The sequence below is a fragment of the Polypterus senegalus genome, chromosome 11 (genome assembly GCF_016835505.1).
Source record: "Polypterus senegalus isolate Bchr_013 chromosome 11, ASM1683550v1, whole genome shotgun sequence".
NCBI lineage: Eukaryota > Metazoa > Chordata > Cladistia > Polypteriformes > Polypteridae > Polypterus > Polypterus senegalus.
In genome coordinates this window covers 73,120,063-73,140,349 of record NC_053164.1, presented here as the reverse complement: position 1 = coordinate 73,140,349, position 20,287 = coordinate 73,120,063, and the positions used below count along the sequence as shown (strand labels likewise).

Below are 20,287 nucleotides of genomic sequence, written 5' to 3'. Positions count from 1 at the left end.
ATATTGTATGCTGTTTAAGTGGGGCAGAGGCAAAAATGTACCTGGCCATAGGCATTATTTAATGCACTGGCCCTGAGAGACACTATGGACAGATGTGCATGTTTAATACTATAATGTCAGATTCTCAGTTTAAAGCAGAGACTGCTCAGATACTAGAATTCAATTTACACAATTTAGAACATTTTTAAATGGGATGAGTTATCTGTCTTAGAGGTTTTTCTTACTGGTTGTAACAGAGTGACCCATTTCCCTATAAGCAATTATGCCAATTAAATGGGGTTTTTAAATTTTATTAGTAAAATAAGATAGGAAATAATAAATTGTCATATATAGGAGAACATAATCAAAATACTCATTATAAAGAAAATGAACAATTTTGCAATATTGTCACATTGTGAGCCAAATATAGTACTGTAGTATTGACAATACTGCCTCATGGTGTTCCTGGGAGTTCTCAATCTTGTTCTTAAGACACTTATTGTTCAAAAAGCCAGTGGTACACATAAAGGTGGAAACTCCATGAGATGTGCATGCTTAGAGGAAATAAAACTTTGAAGGTTCTCTACTTTGAGAAAAGGTCAGACCCAAAACTTTATCTTACCTGTGCCAATTAGAATATCTTTGTCAGTGCTTTTTTGTTGGGAGTAAGGCTGGTAGTATCTCTACTGCACAATTCAGAAATATCAGTATTGAAAAACATATAACAGACTATATATGGCAACATTTGATTTTATTTCTGCTTACTCTGGCAAATTCATTTCATAGAAACAATCCTATGCTTTTACTTGTTTACTACAATATATAGTCAAATAATAAATACATCTCTTTAGGAATGTGACAAAAAGCTTTTAGGAAGTTTACTGTTTAAAAAGTAGAAAGTAACACAAGTGGTTTTATTTCTTTAAAGGAGATGGCTAGAGTTACCTGGCATCTGAAATGGTAAAAAGGGCGAACTTTCCTCCTCCTCCTCCTCTCCTGCTGCTGCTGTACTCCCTCTTCGTCTGTCGTCATCTTCATTCTCTTCTTGCTCTTCTCTTTGCCCCTTCTGTTCCTCTAAAAGCTGTCTTTCATTTTCCATTGGTCCACCATTTTCCAGCGGCCATGTATCAGCCATGCTTGCTTTCACTGGGGTGTCAGTACCGCCACCACTGCCACTGCTGCCTCCAGGGCTACGGTTTCTAATCAGCCGTTGTCTCTGTATGTGAAAGGCCAACAAACACTGGGATGCTCAAGCTGCTATACAGGGATATGAATTATAATTTTGTCACAAGCATCAGGAACCCTTCACAATATTAGTTACCTTATCTGCATCAACCTTTGTAGCATCTACAAGTGCACAGAGGTTTTGGGTTGTGTCAAAGGAAAATTTAAAACTGAACTAATAAAATTGGTGATTAGGAAGAGACAAAGTTATTAATCATCATTTACTGTTTGTAGGTTTTCATTTATCAGTTAATATGCAAAATACATATGCTCATTTTTTGGTTCATTTTTAGTAAGCTGCTATAGAATGGCAGAATGATTTCTCAAAAAAATAACTGCAACCACGTAAATCATTACTACTCCTGTATAAATGCTTCGGTTTACAAATCAAGTGTTTTGAGAAGCTACATACAAAGTTTTAAATTTTTTCCTAACAAATTAACCAAATCCATGTTAGCCTCACGGCCTTTCAGTCATAAACAATGACACTAGGTTTCCAGGCATTGTGTTGTCTTTGCAATCATAATGGACATTATCATTACACTAGATTTAGTATGGTGCATATATTTACTCCATTCCAAGTATGTTTATTGATTTTTAATCATGATATTGTGGTTTTGTGAAATACCTTTTGGAGAGTGGTCAAAATAGTGCTAATGCCTTATAACCCCAGGTGCACTCTGGGTGGCCTTTGCATGTTCTGCCTGTGTTTCCGTAGTTTGTCTCCATGGATTTCACCCTCCTGCTTTCCAAAGTAATGCATACAGTCGACCCTTGATATACGGCCGGCCTGACATGCGAACAACTTGATTTACGACCAAAATTTTTGTTTTGATTTACGACCAACATCTTGCATTATGACCTGATTGCGGTCACGTGTATCCGCTTGTGATATTGTAAACAAACAGCCGAGAGCGCTCGTAAGCGTCAGTCGGAGCCCAGATACATGTGCTTGTGGACTTAATTACGGTCAGTGCAGTGATTTATCTGTATATATAATTCACTAAGACCATGGCAAGCAAGACACATAATTTCTAAGGAAGGAAGAGAAGGTAACGAAGGTAAAGGAAGCGATTGTTAAGGGATGTTAGCCAGCAGGCTGGCGCGGCACATGATGATGTCATCAGGCGGAGTCAGCACCGGCTTGCTTTGGAGTGCATTACAGCAGTTCACAACACAGCCAGCTTTGAACTGAGTGCTCGACTACTGTCATTATTAACTTGAGAAACAGCGATCAAAATCGAAACAAAGAAGGAAATTGTGCGGAAATATGAGAGTGGTGTTCGTGTGACCGATCTTGCTAATATGCAAAGCATGTCGAAATCCACCATCTCGTCAATTTTACAAAGAAAAGATTTGCATAAGGAGGCTCCTTCTAAACAACCACCTTCCGTTTCATTCTCGTCCTCCTCCCGTCCTGCAGCCCAAAGATGTTAAATTAAATGGTGAGTACAGTATGAAATTGTTGTTTCTGGTAGGCTACACACTTTTTATAACTTTTTGGTTAGTACATTAGAAAAATTATTGGTGTTTTGGTAAATTATGCACATTACACAACCCTTTTTTATTATGAAAAGGTTAAGTAAGTGTTGCTGTGGGAGGTTCGGATCGCATTATGGGTATTTCCATTATTTCTTATGGGAAAAATAGTCTTGACTTACAATCAACTTGAGTTACAACCAGCCCTCGCAAACAAATTGAGTTCGTAAGTCAAGGGTCCACTGTATTTGGTTAATTGGAAACAATGAAATGATTCCAAGTGTGGGTGTGTGTATGATGAACTGATGTCCCATGTAGGACTAGACTTTATCTTCTGCCTGATGCTATTGGAAATGCTCCAGCCACATTGACCATAAACCAGTTTAAATAGGTTTCATAATAGATGAATGAGTAGATTTTTAAAAAATGCTCACTGTGAAAAACACACTGTAGATTAAAGACTGAAAGGCTGATTGAAACAGAAAGACTCTTAATCTAATTAAACGGTCGGGTAATTTAAAAAGCTGAAAACCCAAGAAGGAGACTGAACAGTAGGATCTGTACGCCTACAGTAAATCTCTGAAAAGCCAGCATGTATTCCTTTGATATGATCAGTATGATATATAGGGTATGGAGTACAACAATGCAGACAAGGGAACTGATTTTATGATTTTTCTCACATGACATCAGCTCATATGCAAAATTAATCCAACACAAATCTATGACAATAAAAGGCAGTGTCTAATGCTAGGCTGGTAAGCCATTTTTCACATAGGCATTAAAGAAACTGGTACTGTAATAATTGTTTGCACATGGTTATAATGTCTTAACTTTATACTCTACTTACTTACTGTAAGCCAAAATTGCCCTGATCTCCAAGCATCGATCTTCAACACACTGATCTGTTTCATTAGAAATACAGCATCTCCTGGTAGCATAGACATTTGGTAGTTTCGTAATGTTGCATCATAAAACCAAAAAATGCATGAGACAGCTGTTGGTTCATAGTTCCAGGAGGCTTCACTGTGATATTTTCCTCAAATTTGACTCTCACATTCTGAAGCAGTTTGTATCACGTCAACTGGCAGCACCAAACTGACTCAATATAAATTAGTATGGTTGTTGAGTGTTCCCTGCACTCCATCCACAGATGTTGTGTGCCTATTACCTGATAGAATTAACCCTGAATTGCCTTAGCTGGTTTGAAAATAGACAATTGCAATATTGCATACTAGAAAATAGAGTTCCAAAGTGGACTACCCGGTTAATTAGTGGGGTTACAGTCTAGAGGATTGCTCATAAGTACCAGCACGAGCTGTGTATACTCTGTGCCTTCTAACTAATTTCCATCAACTGTATACACTAATAAACACTGCACTTCTGAGCATACCACAGGTTTTGATATGAACAATTTGTTACAACTGTTTTGATTGGTATATAAACTGCTCAAAAAATTTAAAGAAACACTTTGAAAACACTGCTGTTGGCTGGTTCTCTGCCTGGGGATTTGTTCGTGACTTTCACCCCGTGCTGGCTAGGATTGGCTCCAGCAGACCCCCGTGACCCTGTGTTAGGATATAGCGGGTTGGACAATGACTGACTGACTGACTGACTTTGAAAACCCATCAGATCTCAATGGGAAAAAAATCCTGCTGGATATCTATACTGATATGGACTGGGTAATCCATCGTTTGATACAAATGAAAATTGTCAACCTACAGAGGGCTGAATTCAAAGACACCCCGAAAATCAAAGTGAAAAAAGGTTGTGGCAGGCCAGTCCATTTTGCTGAAATGTCATTGCAGTTTGTATGGTGCCCACATGCTTGTATGCATGCCTGACAACGTCTGGGCATGCTCCTAATGAGATGACAGATGTGGTTCTGGGGGATCTCCTCCCAGATCTAGACCAGGGCATCACTGAGCTCCCGGACAGTCTGAGGTGCAACCTGGCAGCGTCAGGTGGACCAAAACATAATGTCCCAGAGGTGTTCTATTGGATTTAGGTCAGGCAAGTGTGGGGGCCAGGCAATGATATTGATTCTTTCATCCTCCAGGAACTGCCTGCATATTCTCGCCACATGAGGCTGGGCATTGTCGTGCACCAGGAGGAACCCAGGACCCACTGCACCAGCATAGCACAATGGGTCCAAGGATTTCATCGCAATACTTAATGGCAGTCAAGGTGCCGTTGTCTAGCCTGTAGAGGTCTGTGTATCCTTCCATGGATATGCCTCCCCAAACCATTAATGACCCACAACCAAACCGGTCATACTGAACAATGTTACAGGCAGCATAACATTCACCACGGCTTCTCCAGACCTTTTCATGTCTGTCACATGTGGTTAGGGTGAACCTGCTCTCATCTGTGAAAAGCACAGGGCACCAGTGATGGACCTGCCAATTCTGGTATTCTATGGCAAATGCTAATTAAGCTCCACGGTGCCAGGCAGTGAGCACAGGGCCCAGTAGAGGACATCAGGCCCTCAGGCCACCCTCAGGAAGTCAGTTTCTGATTATTTGGTCAGAGTCATTCAAACCAGTGGCCTGCTGGAGATCATTTTGTAGGGCTCTGGCAGTGCTCATCCTCTTCCTCCTTGCCCAAAGGAGCAGATACCAGTCCTGCTGATGGCTTAAGGACCTTCTATGGTCCTGTCCAGCTCTCCTAGAGTAACTGCTTATCTCCTGAAATCTCCTCTGTGCCCTTGAGACTGTGCTGGGAGACACAGCAAACCTTCTGGCAATCGCATGGATTGATGTGCCATCCTGGAGAAGTTTGACTATCTGTGCAACCTCTGTATGCTCCATGTATCACCTCATGCTACCAGTAGTGACACTGACTGTAGCCAAATGCAAAACTAGTGAAAAAAACAGTCAGAAAAGATGAGGAGGGAAAAATGTCAGTGGCCTCCACTGTTAAACCATTCCTGTCTTGGGGGTCATCTCATTGTTGCCCCTCTGGTGCACCTGTTACTAATTTTATTAACACCAAAGCTGCTGAAACTGATTAACAACCCCCTCTGCTACTTAACTGACCAGATCAATATCCCATAAGTTTCATCGACTTGATGCTATACTCTGATTAAAAAGAGTTTCTTTAATTTTATTGAGCAGTATATATTATTTTGTTAGATTCTCTCCTGTTCCTTTCTATAATAAAAATAAAATGTGTTTAATTGAAGGCAATAAGGAACATCATAGATGGCCTCTAAATATTATTTCATATTACTATCCTATTAACTACCAAGCAGCAGATGGCTACTTTGACAGTCTAGGCAAATTATATCACTTGAGGAGACTGGTTAAGTTTTTGAAAAGTCAATAGAGACCCCAGGTGGTGGTCAAACAAGGACATATAGTGCACATCAATTTCTGCCCATTTTAATCCGATATGTTTCAGTATACCAGAGTGTCAAACAAGTTGGTAATTTTGGAAATTAATACAAAGCATATGTTCACAACCAGGGCAAAACCATGGATGGGCGCTCACACACATAAACACACGCTCACCTACACACTTTAAAACACTGAAAACAGAGTATTCATTCAGTAGTAAAAGCCACAGCCAGCAAAAGTCAAGTAAGAGCAAGATCTGTATAAGAAAGAGAATTGGAAGACCATAGATAGAAACCCCACAAAGCTATAGGACTTGAGCAAGAGAAGATCTAAATAACTCTGATGAGTAGAGAGGAGTTAAACAATTTGTGCGAAACTGAATTTACATTGAAACTAAGAGTTACACTTTATTAAAAGGTGTTTCACAAACAGCCAAAGTTCATGCCATTATCACATATATTTTCAGCTCATCTGTAACCTTTCTCTTCATGTGCAAACACATAGGGTAATAATTTTGGTGCAGAGTGTGGACAGCTGCACGTATCAGCAAGCACTTTAGGAGAATTTTACCACTGCTAAAATCCACTGCCCTGGTGTGCTTGGCTACCAACAAATCACTGGAATGATCCTGCCTTGGATCAGTTTATGGAGTTGGGGAAATTGAGTACCGGATGGTGTTACCTCTGAACCAAAATGAGCGGTCTGAAATAGAATCGGTGATGTGAATATGCTGCAGAAAGAGTGAGAGCCGCATGGAAGGAGCCATGGAAAATTGGGGCAGTGGCAGCAGCATTGGAAGAAGAAGACAGCTTTTTTCAGTATGGAATAACCCACAGGGAGAAATATTCGTTACTTTAAATTACAATTTTGTAATACTCATTTTAGTGAGGTTCCCATGCAATATGAATTTAGGATCAGTTTTGCAAAACCATATGCTAAACAAATCCCTTCTATTTCACTTATCACTACTTATGAACATTCATTTCTTGAATACCCTGGAACAACAGAACCTTGTGTGAATGTTTATATTTCAGCAGATGACCACACAATACATTAAGATTAAATTCTTTTAAAAGGTTTTGTTGAAAAAAAATTGGCTCAAAAAAATGTGATTGTCTGAACAATAATACTTTCCAGGAAAAAAAAAATCTCTAAAATACAAGTTCTCCCAAAAGGGCAGCTAAATGTAGTCAAAACATCACAGCATGAACTGAAGAACACAAAGGCCGCCGCTGCAGTATTAAAGGAAATGATAATGCTGATGCTTATATCATGTACTTTACAATCGTGTCTATTCTTGTCAGCTTTGACTGTAAAGGTACAGAAATGTATTGAATTAGTGCAGGAATGCATGAATCCATGAATCCGTATGCTGAATTATTTCTGTAATCCTCTCTTTATTCACCTAGCATTGCTATTAAATAAGCAGATTTCTTCTACTCAAATCATCCTTGAGCCAAAAAGGTCTGCCTGGATACACTTGGTAAAGGGTTAAAAGAGAAATTGAAATACTGCCTAATTATTTATGGATGAAACAGTCTGCAACAAATGAAACTGATGAACGTGAGACCCAAGCTATTCTTGTGATGATTAGTTAATTCTGTTAAGAATAAAAAATCTAATGAAACAAATGTCAAGAACCCATATCATATTAAGAATCTTATTGCTTAGGAACCACACATGATATTTCATTTACTTTGCTGAGTTTCTGTTTATCCTTGGGTTTATCATATCTATCTTTAAATAGCATTAGTTTTATGTTGCAAATAATAAATATCATGTTATTTTTGCGTATCAATGTGCAGACATGGATGACTCCCTGGCCTATGGATTTTAAAACTCTAAAAAGGCATTTTGGTACACTAAAAATGATTTGTTCAAAACACAAAATGCGATTAATTTATTTCAGGGTTTAACAGTACTGACTCAGAGCCTCAGGGCCTTTGTTTAAATCCCAGCATAGTCACTATCTTTGAAAAAAGAGTTCTTTTTTCTTTTGTTCATGTAGGTGTTTTCAAGTTCAGGTTATCTATAACTGTACTTTAGAGTTTACTGTCAGTTAAGAGTAACTGGAGATGCACAACTCAAAGGTGTAAATATTACCACTGGAGAATAACCAGTAAGAGGTTAAGAAACTAATGGGACAGGCTACAGATTAAAATGACATACATTCTAAAACTGAAATTTAGGGTTATGTGGGGCCAGGCTGCCCTAACAACATTCAGCTCCAACAGCCAATGACAGAGCACCCACTTATTGCACGGTCACTTACAAGCACACTGGGCCAGTTTGGACTCTTACGTTAACCCCACATCTTTGGGGCTAGAGATGGAAAACCCACACAGACTTGGAGAAAACTTGTAAAATTCACATGACACAAAGATTGGGATTCAAACCTAGGAAGCTGGATCCCTGGTATACCGTCTTACTTATCTAAATATATAGTCTTTAGTCTGCTTTATGTTTGTTGTTGATTTAAATTCCTATTTCAATGATAATAAACACATTCATCTGTGTCTCATTTTTGACAATAACGTATGCAATTTGTAGCAGTTATTTCAAATCAAGTCAATGTTGTTATCTACTGACATTTTCTATTTGTGTATGCTTTCTTAGTAAACCCTTAGAAGTTTTACTGTATGTGCCTGGAATTTAATTGTGTAGTATTTGCACACAAATTAGTTGTTAGGATCTCGCAGGTACAATTAACATCAATCAGTGGTCTTCTGTTGTAATTTGTTCAATTATGTCTTGTGGCTGATGTCGTCCCACATATACTATAGGTTAAGTGCAGCCTTCTGCAAATACAAACAACAACTCTAGCATAATTGACAATATACAGAAGGTCTGATTTTCAGAAGAAAATAAAATTATAGTGAATAGGTGTCATGCTGTGTCTCATCTGATGCTTTTTGTTTTAATTTGTGTTGGTGACCATTTAGTAAAAATAAAATCATCCATCTGGAGTTATGCATTATACAAAACACCATAAATTAAGCTAAAGCTGGAAAAACACTATCACTGTGTGCAAAATTTATAGGACCACTTATAGCTAAAGACTAATGGAGCACTACAATGTGGGAAAATAGAGTTTGCTTTTGATAACCAATTATATAAAATGAAAATTCAGAAATATTTCAGCAAAAATAATGTTGTTAATCTGCAAAATGCATTTTTAAGAAATTAAACATTCATAGATGCAGATTGGGTATTGGGAGTACTGGCAACATTTCTTAATAGGCTAGGAAGTGAATGATGGTCTCTTCGAGCCCAAAATATAAACTCCTTTTTGCTAGAATTGAGGATAATGAAGCATAGAGTACCTCTCTCTGAACTTTTAAACATTATGCATCTTATTGGCTTATTATTAGAAGGAGCTGTGTATGCCGTCAAATTTAATTGATTGAGAATCAGTGACATGGAATGCATAAGAGACCACTCTGCGCTTTATATATTATATAATACACCTCATCATATGAAACAGGTGAGGGTTGCAAAGGTAGCAAGCCAAGCAGGTCAGCCCAGGCGTTCCTGTCCACAGTTACGGATTCCAGGTCTTTTTGGGAAATCACAGATATTCCCAAGGTAGCCAAGAAATGTAATCCCTCCAGCATGTTCTGGGTCGGCCACAGGATCTCCAAGTGAGATATGTCATTATTGGGGTAGATATTGTTACGACTTGCCCAAACCACCTCAACTGGCTCCTCTCAATCTGGATTCTAATTCTACTCTAATGTACTCCAGAATCACTAAGCTTCTCATGTTATCATTGAGTGTTAGCTCATCACTCTGCAAAGTCACCTCATGTCTTTCTTTTACTTGCAATCTCATTCTTTCAGTCATCATCAACAACTCATGACCATAAGTGAGGACAAACTGATCGGTAAACCTAGAGTTTTGCCTTTAAGAGTCTCACTACCACAGACCTGTACAGCACCAACAGAACAGCCACCACAACTCCTTCTGTTTGTTGATCTCAAGTTCCCTTTGTCCATCACTTGTGAACATTATGCTGAGATACCCAAACTTCTTTACTAAGGGCAGTTGTTCCCCTTTTACCTGGAGAGAGCAATCTACTCTTTTCCAAAAGAGAACCATGACCTCAGCTGATCCTCAAGTGAATTCCTCAAGTGCGAGCTGAACTTCACAGTCAGATAAGGCAAAGAAGGCAACATCATCTGCATGAAAGCTACGAAAAGGAGCGGCGACAAGACACAACCTTGACAGTCTGACACCCGCAGTGAATGAATTCGACCTAACACAATTCTCACTGCATTCATATGGGGGAAAAACTAATATGCAAAAGCGGCCCTGTTAATCCCACAGAACCTCCCACAACACATTGCCAAGGGGCACACTCATATGCTTTTTCCAAATCTTCAAAGCACATATAGACTGGGTTATCATACTACTGTGCTCCCTCCAGCAACTGTGCCAGTAAGGCGGCCTAATCTAATGTTTCACATCAAGAACAGAATCCATATTGAATGGAGCCAAAGGGAAATGAACACTTTCATTCCCCACTCCCATAATTTATCTTGTTACATAGCTCCTCCATTGTCAACAACTGGATCCTTTCATACCATTCAGAGCGAAGTTGCTTTGTTTAACTGTGACCTTTACCTAAACTGTATCCTTATGTGTGTTCGTTGTGTAGTAAATAATCTGTAAAGTTTGTAAATGTATTTTGTCAGAGAACTTGTTACAGTACTCTAAATAGAAATATTAACTGAATTTATTTGAACTTTTTAAAAATTTAAATAGTTTAGGTTAATATTCCATATTATATTTGCAAAATCCTATTTTTCACTTTTGCAAATATTAATTTTGTTAGATCTTAGTGCAGCATTTGACACTGTCAGACATGACATTCTACTGTCCAGAATGGAGAACTTCCTGGGCATCTCCGGCACTGCCCTCCAGTGGTTTCAGTCCTACTTGGCAACATCAGGTCCTGCTCAGCATCAGTCACAGAGGGAGCTCCTCAGAGCTATGTCCTCGGCCCTCTGCTCTTCTGTATTTATATCCTTCATTCGTAGCTATGGACTGGGTTATCATTTTTATGCAGATGATACTCAACTCTATTTCAATGTTAAAAGTGAAACTTCATCAGAGCTTTCTCAACTCGCCTCAGTAAAATTAAAACCTGGATGAAGCAGAACTCTTTAAAAGTAAATTGCAACAAAACTGAACTCCTGCAAATTTGGACAGAAGCCCAACTTAAGAAAGTGAGCTCTTTCTCAGTCACTCTTGATGGTGATCTCTTGAGACTGTCTTCTAATGCAAGGAATCTTTGCATCATTTTGGATTCTTCCCTTTCTTATTCCGCCCACATAAACCGCATTAAGAAACTTTCCTACTTTCACCTCCGTAACATATCCAGTGTTTGCTCATTCCTTTCCTTTTCTAATGCTGAGAAACGTATCCATATGTTTATCACATCCTGTGTCGATTATTGTACTAGCAGGTGCCCCAGCTAATCTTATATCACAGCTCCAGCTGATTTAAAACTCTACTCCAAGAGTCGTAATACAGATCAGGAACACCGATCGCATTAAACCCATCCTGCTTCACATCCACTGGCTCCCTATGTCTTAAAATTCTATTATTGACCTACAAAGCCTTAAAGGGCCTTGCACCAAACTACAACAGTGACCTTCTCCATCACTATCCTCCTGTTCACCCACTAAGGTCCTTGAATTCTGGTAATCTTGTTGTGCCCCACACTAACCTGCGCTCTATGGGTGACAGGACCTTTAGCTGTATAGCACCCAGACTTTGGAATGACCTCCCAAAATTAATTAGATCAGTAGACCCCATTCATTCTTTTAAAAAACAACTTAAAACACATCTGTTCAGGAAAGCTTTTAGCTTAACCTGACATTCTGCCCCGTCTTTCAGTCTTCCTCTCTCTCCAGATGATCAGGATAAGTTGTGTGTGTGTTATTTCACAAATGATGTTATCTGCTAGGCTTTCTTTTAGTACTGAATTTACTATTTTACTCTGGTTTATTGTCTTTTATTCTATTTAATGCATTTGTATTTCCGTATCTATCTATTTTAATGTTCTATTCAGGAAACATCTGTATCCAATGTTACATATACCCTGCTGTTTCTTTATGAGACTCTGTGAAGCACCTTGAACATGGGAAAGGTGCTGTATAAATAAAATATATTATTATTAATATGAATAATAATAATAATATCTAGTCTAGATTTTAATCTAATCTAATCTATGTTTGTTAATTCTGTCTTTAAAAGCTTTCTCAATTATAACAGCAGTGTATATACTGTACTATCATAGCATACTAGTATTTGACTGTCATTGTGAAGGAACAAAGCATTATAAATGTTTTATATATATAAAAAAGTGGCACCTACTTACTTTCAGAAAATTTGTGTGTCCCTCTTGCCACGTGTTTGCCCAAGTGCCATATCTCCCGCAAACTTAAACAGGTTTTTCACCTACACAAATTTTGCAGGTTGTGGATTTTTTTAGAATAAAGTGTAGTGATATGCTTGCATCAAATGCATATATTAATGGAACCTCAGAATCTCCCATATTGTTTGATTTTTTTTAAACAATGGCTTTAATTTTGCCGTTCAACCATACATACTAAATTTGTTTAGCTCTTAGTCCAACTTGTCTCATCTCAGCTTTGGAGCACAGTACATCTTTTAGAGGTACAGTAAAATAGACCTCTTAGTTACCTCTTTAACCTCACTTGAATGGAAGGCTGCCTGTTCTACTGGTTCACAGTTTGTTCAATATTATCTTTATTTCTTTGCAAAGGTGTTTTGTTGTGCTTAAAATGATTTTCCTGGCCTTGGAAAAAATGTATCAATTCCCTTTTTGTGGTGATTTTCAAAAATCTAACCATACAATTGTTTATTTTCCATCCCAGCTAATCCTTTTCTTTCACTGTTGCTGGCAGTGTATTGGACATGGTGAAACTCCATTGCAGGACACATTAATGCACACATCCACACTCACTCACTGACACAAGAACAATTGCCACAAACAATGATGACAAGAACATTAGTGGAGAAAAACAAGGAAGGATGGTCTGTATTTTCTGTAGGGAAAGAGGCAGCAACACTAATCATTGCATCAATCCACTTCAGTAACTATTTCCTGTATTTGTCTTCATCCATGCAGTATTTTCTTAGAGCTGCACAAAGTTGCTTGAATTTTTAAAAAGCTGTTTTAGACTGCAAGGGAACATGTAAAGCACTTTCTGTTCAACACTGTACTAATATATAAATCTGAAGATGTTACGTAACAGTCTGAATTCATGTGAATTTTACGTTTCATTGTTGTTACTTTTGAACTATTAATTTTCACATTTTGTGTAGTTTTTGTTATGTTTGTAATTTTGTACTCTTTCTTTAAATTACTTAATGTTCCCTGTGCTTTGTTGATCCACCCAGACATCACTGCTTCTGACTCCGCCCTCTGGCTACTTAAAGTGTAGAACAGGGGTCTCCATCCTTTTTTCCCTGTGAGCTACTTTTACAAAATGAAAATGGCCGAGAGCTACTCATGCTTTCTAATGTTTATTCTCATAGCTTATTTCAACTCAAACAAACTGAATAAGCTTGTTTTGCATGAACATTTACAAAATATTGGTGTCCACAACTCACATTTTGCATTAAAAATTCACAAAAAATATTTTGCTCACCTGCAAGTGCATTTTGTATAGTCTGTATGCATTTTCTAGTGTATCTCACACTATTGAATTAAAACATGAGTGCTGTCAAAACAAAACAATGCACTTACAAATACACAGATATTACTTATTCATTTGTCATTTTGTTCCATGTCACTGTTTCACTTCACAAGAGTATTCACGTGTCCAGTTGCATGTGTGATGTGTTTTTTAGTTAGTCAGATGACTGGCACTGCATGGAGTCAACAAGAGAGGTGTATGGTGGAGTGTAGCCACTTAGGTTCACTCTTATGGAGTCATTTAAATGTTCATCTGTCAGTCTTGTTCTGAACTTTGATTTCATGACATTCATGTCAGACACACAGAGGTATGGAGACCCAAACAAAGCAGACATTGTCAGAGCTGCTTGGTGAAGATTCTCATAGTTATTTGGCTCTACTAAGCTCCAGAAATGCTTAGAATGCTGTTGAGACTTTAACTGCGCATTATTTTGAAGGTTTAATAATATATAATACTAGCAAACCCGCGGCGTACCATAAACCGCAAAATCAGGCAGGTCTTTTAACGATTTTTAAGCACAGGGAGAAAATTAACATTTGAAAAATCGGTAATGTAATAAATCAGCAAGAAAAGCAACATTGTAACAATGCACGGAGCGAACCAACACACAATCGTCCATGACTGAAAAGTGGCGGACCGCAATCGCGCCTTCTCCTGCCAGACGGAGGGATGGGGGTGCGCTCAGGCACGAAGTGTGGAATGGGAGGAGAGGAGAAGAATGTCCATTCAGCTCCCTCCATCATGCTAGTCTGCTGATTTCTCATTTAGTATGCACTGCCCGCTCATGTGCCCACCTCGAACTTGTCACTTGAGTCGTTGTTGTCTTTACACAGTCCAGATGCACCTGTGACTGACGTAGACGTTTCATTGCTCTGTGCGGTTTTGGCTGCTTTTCTATATATAATCCACCAAGACACCCGACCACAGTAGTAGCGAGGTGGGAGGGGGGTGTGCACAAAGTGTAGGGACGCAACCAAAGGGAGCGCATGAGTCGCACTTAGTGGGAATTCCACGGTTTGCAGCCCGAATGGGGTTCAACGGCTTACCCACGCCTCTCTGCGCCGGGTAGACACACGCTCAATCTCATGCATAATTATTTATTAAATGCTAAACACTTCTGGACAGACATGGTTGTCTAAAACGGGTTAGTGTGAGAATACAACAGTAAGTGAATAAAAAGATGGAACTCTGGAGAGAGCAAAATACAACACAATAGTGAACCTGCGGCATAACAAACGCCGCATAATTATTTATTGATGGTTGAACACTTCTGGAAAGACACAGTTTCCTAAAAAGGGAAGGTTAGAGGATACAACAGAAAGTGAATGAAAAGATGGAACTCTGGAGAGAGCAACATATAATTGTCCGTGAGTGAAGAAGACGCATGTTTGTCGCGGATGCAAATTGCTGTATGTAGCGTGTAAAACAGTTTGCTATGGTGCACAAGGTCGTGCATCGTAACCGAAAACTCGGTTTTTAAAGACTGCTTACTTCATTGTGTTTTAACCTCAGTTGTAAAGGATTGTTTTAAGGATCCCATGGGAAACCCCTCGCAAACCGTTTTACACGGTGCATATGGCAACTCACCTCCGCAAGAAACATGCCTCTACTGTATGAACAGTCAAGGTGGCTGGGAGGTACATGAGGCCTCTACGACAGACGAATATAAATGACACCGTTCTTTCTGTGTCATCGCGTCCGAATTGGTGGGCGTGGCTCTGCGAGTTGTCGTCGTATCCAATGGTCTTGGAGTTGGTGGGCGTGGCTCCTCCCTGCGCGCCATAGGTGTCTTACTTGTCAGTGGCTTAGTGAATCCACTCCCCTTCCGTCGTGTTTTCCATGGGTGTCTTGCCTTAGTGAATTATATATATAGATATAAAATCCAATGTCTCTCTGTCCGCTTTTCACGAGATAACTACTTAACGGATTTAGATCGGGGTTTTTCTATAATTTGCTTGAGCATTCTGATTGATTTTGCGACTTCTCTAATTTCGCTATGCATCATAGTTCGCTTGCGATACCGATTTATTTGCTTGAATTCAAGATCCGTGCAACAGGCCCTGGGGAGGGGCCTTCCTCACTCACTCGCCAGCTTCGGGGTGTGTTCCTTATCTCTGCTTAGCTAGCGAACAGAGAACAATTGAATTCAACTTTGTTTGATATTTAAAATAAAGTGTTACTTAGGTCTTGATGAGTTTGAGTCTGGATATTCTCTTAAGTGTATGCCACATCGAAAAGAAAGATTGCAATTCAGATTGTGTATTGTGATTTTTTGCAAAGATTCAACCCCTAATTTGACATAAAGTTTTCAAATTTATGTAGGATTCATTAACCCTTTGGCGAGCTACTTGGAAAGGGGTTGCGAGCTACCGGTAGATGTGTTGGAGACCCTTGGTTTAGAAGAAAGGAGCTCATGCAGCTTTTTCATTGAAGTGTACTGAAGTACTGTGAGTGTTACTATTTCTTTTCTTTTGCCAGTTTCCTGATCTTTTTGCTACTATCTTTGAATTAGTGGATTTGACTTCTTTGAGCTTGGATTGTCATTTAGGAACCTACACTCTGACCACTATTTTTAACATTCCCTTCATTTGAAAAGATTGTTGCCTTTTTGGTCATATGTTGGAGATATTGCTCGACGTCTCCCTCTTTAAGGACATTAAGCACTTTTTAAGTTGTATTCTACAGCTTCCCCATTTTCGGGCGTAGCCAGGCAGAAACCTGTTGGAGTAGGGTGGACTGAGTAAGCCTCTTCTGGGCTTGCCAAGGACAGTCCTGGCCTACACTTCTGAAGCATTTTGGAGGCTTCTATTCATCTTTGCCATGTTTGAGACTCAATTTCATGATAGGCAAACATGACACTAAATACCTTGCAAATAGCTGCATCTTGCAATGGTGCTGTACTTTAAACATGATCATATGGTATCATGCACTTTTTGACCCATGATTTTTAATTTCACTTTGTGAAAGGGTTGCTTGTTTACGTTATAGTACTCCACAACTTCAGAATGAAAAACTCACCAAACTGACACTATTTAACAAGTGGCAGTTTTGAAAATGAAATTTCATTTACTCACCAGTGAGCAGTGTGTTAAGCAGATAGAAACAGTACACTGAAAAAGTATGACATTGATGTTGTTCATTCAATTTAATTTTTCTCTTTCAAGCAACTTAAGATTAGTCATTTAGTGTTGCAGCTTGAAATAGATAGATAGATAGATAGATAGATAGATAGATAGATAGATAGATAGATAGATAGATAGATAGATAGATAGATAGATACTTTATTAATCCCAAGGAGAAGTTCACAAAATTCACAAAAAAAAGATCTCAATCAAAGTAAAAAAATGTGTTTGTACCAAATTAAGTTACGGTGGAGGGAATAAATGTAAAAATCCTATTTTATTTAACTTAATATTTAAGGTTGTTCATGTGCTGTGTTTGGGGGCCGTTTGTATATTCTTTCGGTCGAACTTTCCAGTTTGATGGCTTTCCAACTGCCAAAGAAGATAAACTTAAAAAATAGATTTACTTCAATAAAAAAACAAGTGAATTTTACTCAATAACTCTAAATGATTTGCCTCAATTTAAAAATTGTGGGATCAATAAGCTAAAAAGAATTATATTGGTTCAGATTGAAAATATTAAGTGTGAATCATTCACATTTTTTTTTCAGTGTACTTTGAGTGGCTGACGAATGAAGAGAATGAGAGAAAGAGAAGGCTGGATGATGTGAAGATAGTGAATCAGGAAGCACAACAGATTAGCAAGTAGGAAGTAAGAACAGCTATAAAGAGGATGAAGAATGGAAAGGCTGTTGGTCCAGATGACATGGAAGCACCTGTGGAAGCATGGATGTATTTAGGAAAGATGGCAGTGTTGTTTTTACCCAGATTGTTTAATGCATTCTTGGAAAGTGAGAGGATGCCTGAGGAATGGAGAAGAAGTGTACTGGTACTAGTTTTTAAGAATGAGGGAGATGTGCAGAGCTGTAGTAACTTCAAGGGGATAAAATTGATAAGCCAAAACATTAAGTTATAGGAAAGAGTAGTGGAAGCTAGGTTAAGAAGGAAGGTGATGATTATTGAGCAGCAGTATGGTTTCATGCCAAGAAAGAACACCACAGATGCAATATTTGCTCTGAGGATGTTGATGGAGAAGTATAGATAAGGCAAGTAGGAGTTGCATTGTGTCTTCGTGAACCTGGAGAAAGCATATGACAGGGTGCCTCGAAAGAAGTTGTGGTATTGTATAAGGAAGTCGGGAGTGGCAGAGAAGAATGTAAGAGTTGCACAGGATATGTACAAGGGAAATGTGACAGTGGAGAGGTCTGCGATAGGAGTGATGCATTCAAGTTGGAGGTGGGATTACATCAGGGATTAGCTCTGAGCCCTTTCTTATTTGCAATAGTGATAGACAGGTTGACAAATGAGATTAGACAGGAGTCACCATGGACTATGATGTTTTCTGATGACATTGTGATCTGTAGCGATAGTAGGGAGCAGGTTGAGGAGACCCTGGAGAGGTGGAGATATTCTCGAGAGGAGAGGAATGAAGGTTAGTAGGGACAAGACAGAATACATGTGTGTAAATGAGAGGGAGATCAGAGGAATGGTGAGGATGCAGAGAGTAGAGTTGGCGAATGTGGATGAGTTTAAATACTTGGGATCAACAGTACAGAGTAATGGGGATTGTGGAAGAGAGCTGAAAAAGAGAATGCAGGCAGGATGGAGTGGGTGAAGAAGAGTGTCAGGAGTGGTTTGTGACAGCAATAGTGAACGGGAAGGTCTACAGGATGGTAGTGAGACCAGCTATGTTATATGGGTTGGAGACAGTGGCACTGACCAAAAACAGGAGGAAGAGGTGGAGGTGACAGATTTAAAGATGTTAAGATTTGCATTAGGTGTGATGAGGATCGACAGGATTAGAAATGAGTACATTAGAGGGTCAGCTCAGTTTGGACGGTTTGTAGACAAAGTCAGAGAGGCAAGATTGTGTTAGTTTGTACATGTGCAGAGAAAAGATATTGGGTATATTGGGAGAAGGATATTGCTTCTAAGTAAGAGGAAAAGAGGATGGCCTATGAGAATGTTTATGGATGTTGTGTGAATCTTTTGAAATTAAAATATGCTAAAACAAAAATTGCAAGTACTATTAAGTATTATACCTGATCGTAAAGGTCAATAAATGTTTATGAGACAAAGTCATTATGCCAATGTAAAGTCTAAGCCCAAAATCAGACCTATCTTTCACCAAAACCCAAACATTAAACAAAAATTGTGGTCAGAAAAACAAAGCTCACACCAACAAATTACTTTTAACTATCCACAATGTTGAATGACCAGGTAGTGACTGGTGCTGACTTTTATGTTGTTGACCCACTCTAGCTTGCATGATAGAGAAATGGTATTAGAAAAGATGCAAAATATTTACAACACTTGCAGAAAAAGATTAAAAATAAAAATAAACATCAGTAATGGATTCAGTGACCCAAAAAAGTTATCATTTCACCTATAAAAAAACAAAGTGATTAGAAATATGAAAAAAAAACAATTCATCACACTAAGATTATCATTACTTTATAGGTTTAAAGAAGGAAAATTCTTGTCATTTGTACTAAGTTGTATTCAAAGAAAGTTTCCACTGAAAATGTCTCAGAACAAAAAATCTCTTCCTTTGCATAACAATAGTCCTTGTTGTGTTTCTTCATAAACTGGCCAAAAAGATTAGCTCATGAGACAGTAGTGACAAACTAGAACTGCACAGTAAAATTGCCAGTGTTAAAAGAACAATGTTACTGCTAAAGGTACCCTTGAAAGTGTATGTGGGTTTCTATACGTACATCTTAAGTGTTCATTTGCCACTGGTGATTTTGCTATGTGGATTGATAGCTTTGTAAAGACAACAGCCAAAAAGCAAAAGAATCATATTGATGCCACAGTGTTCATTTTTCTTATTAATTACTTTAAGAAGTCACTTCACTCTTACATGTGAATCAACCATACCTCATTAATAAGCATCCGGCCGGCCATACTGAGTCGAGTCCTTGGTGAAAAGTGCTGCGTGATCATGATACGCAAGCTGGCTTCAGGAAAGTTGAGCTGGTGGGGGTGTAGGCAGAATAACTCATCCACCATGAGAACAGGGGATGACTCCTGAACAGAGCGGCGTCCTATACCAAGAGAAATAAACAAGAAGAAAGAGAGAAGGATAAAAATGCCTTTAATAATAGTGCTTTGTACTAGATCATAATTAGAAAAAGAATACTGTATGCATGAATTTAATCTTCTTGTGGTTAAGACGGAAATAAGGTCTTTTGGAAAGGGCGCAGAGAAAAACTGTGACCAGAAGATGAAAAAATAGCAATTAGGGACAAGTTGTAAAATAAAATAGGCTGAGTTAAATACCACAACTAAGTATTAAAAAACTATTACCAAAAAACCAAACCAAAAAATGGAGAGTCAAAATTCATAGTCATGTGGAGACCAAGATTCTAATTAAATATCTTTTCCCTTACTAATACAGCATGACCCCAAGACTGTT

At 38.6% G+C, this 20,287-nt stretch overlaps 1 protein-coding gene across 1 annotated transcript in view; it reads right to left on the bottom strand.

Moving 5' to 3' along the window:
* Nucleotides 1-20,287, bottom strand: part of LOC120539192 (sodium/potassium/calcium exchanger 3-like) — a 388,417-nt gene that overhangs the window by 38,165 nt on the left and 329,965 nt on the right. Inside the window, exons 11-12 of the mRNA XM_039769038.1 lie at nt 19,750-19,916; nt 925-1,195 (exon numbers count right to left, since the gene is read on the bottom strand). Of these exons, the coding sequence (XP_039624972.1) occupies nt 925-1,195; nt 19,750-19,916 (438 nt within the window). The remainder of the gene's footprint in view (nt 1-924; nt 1,196-19,749; nt 19,917-20,287) is intronic.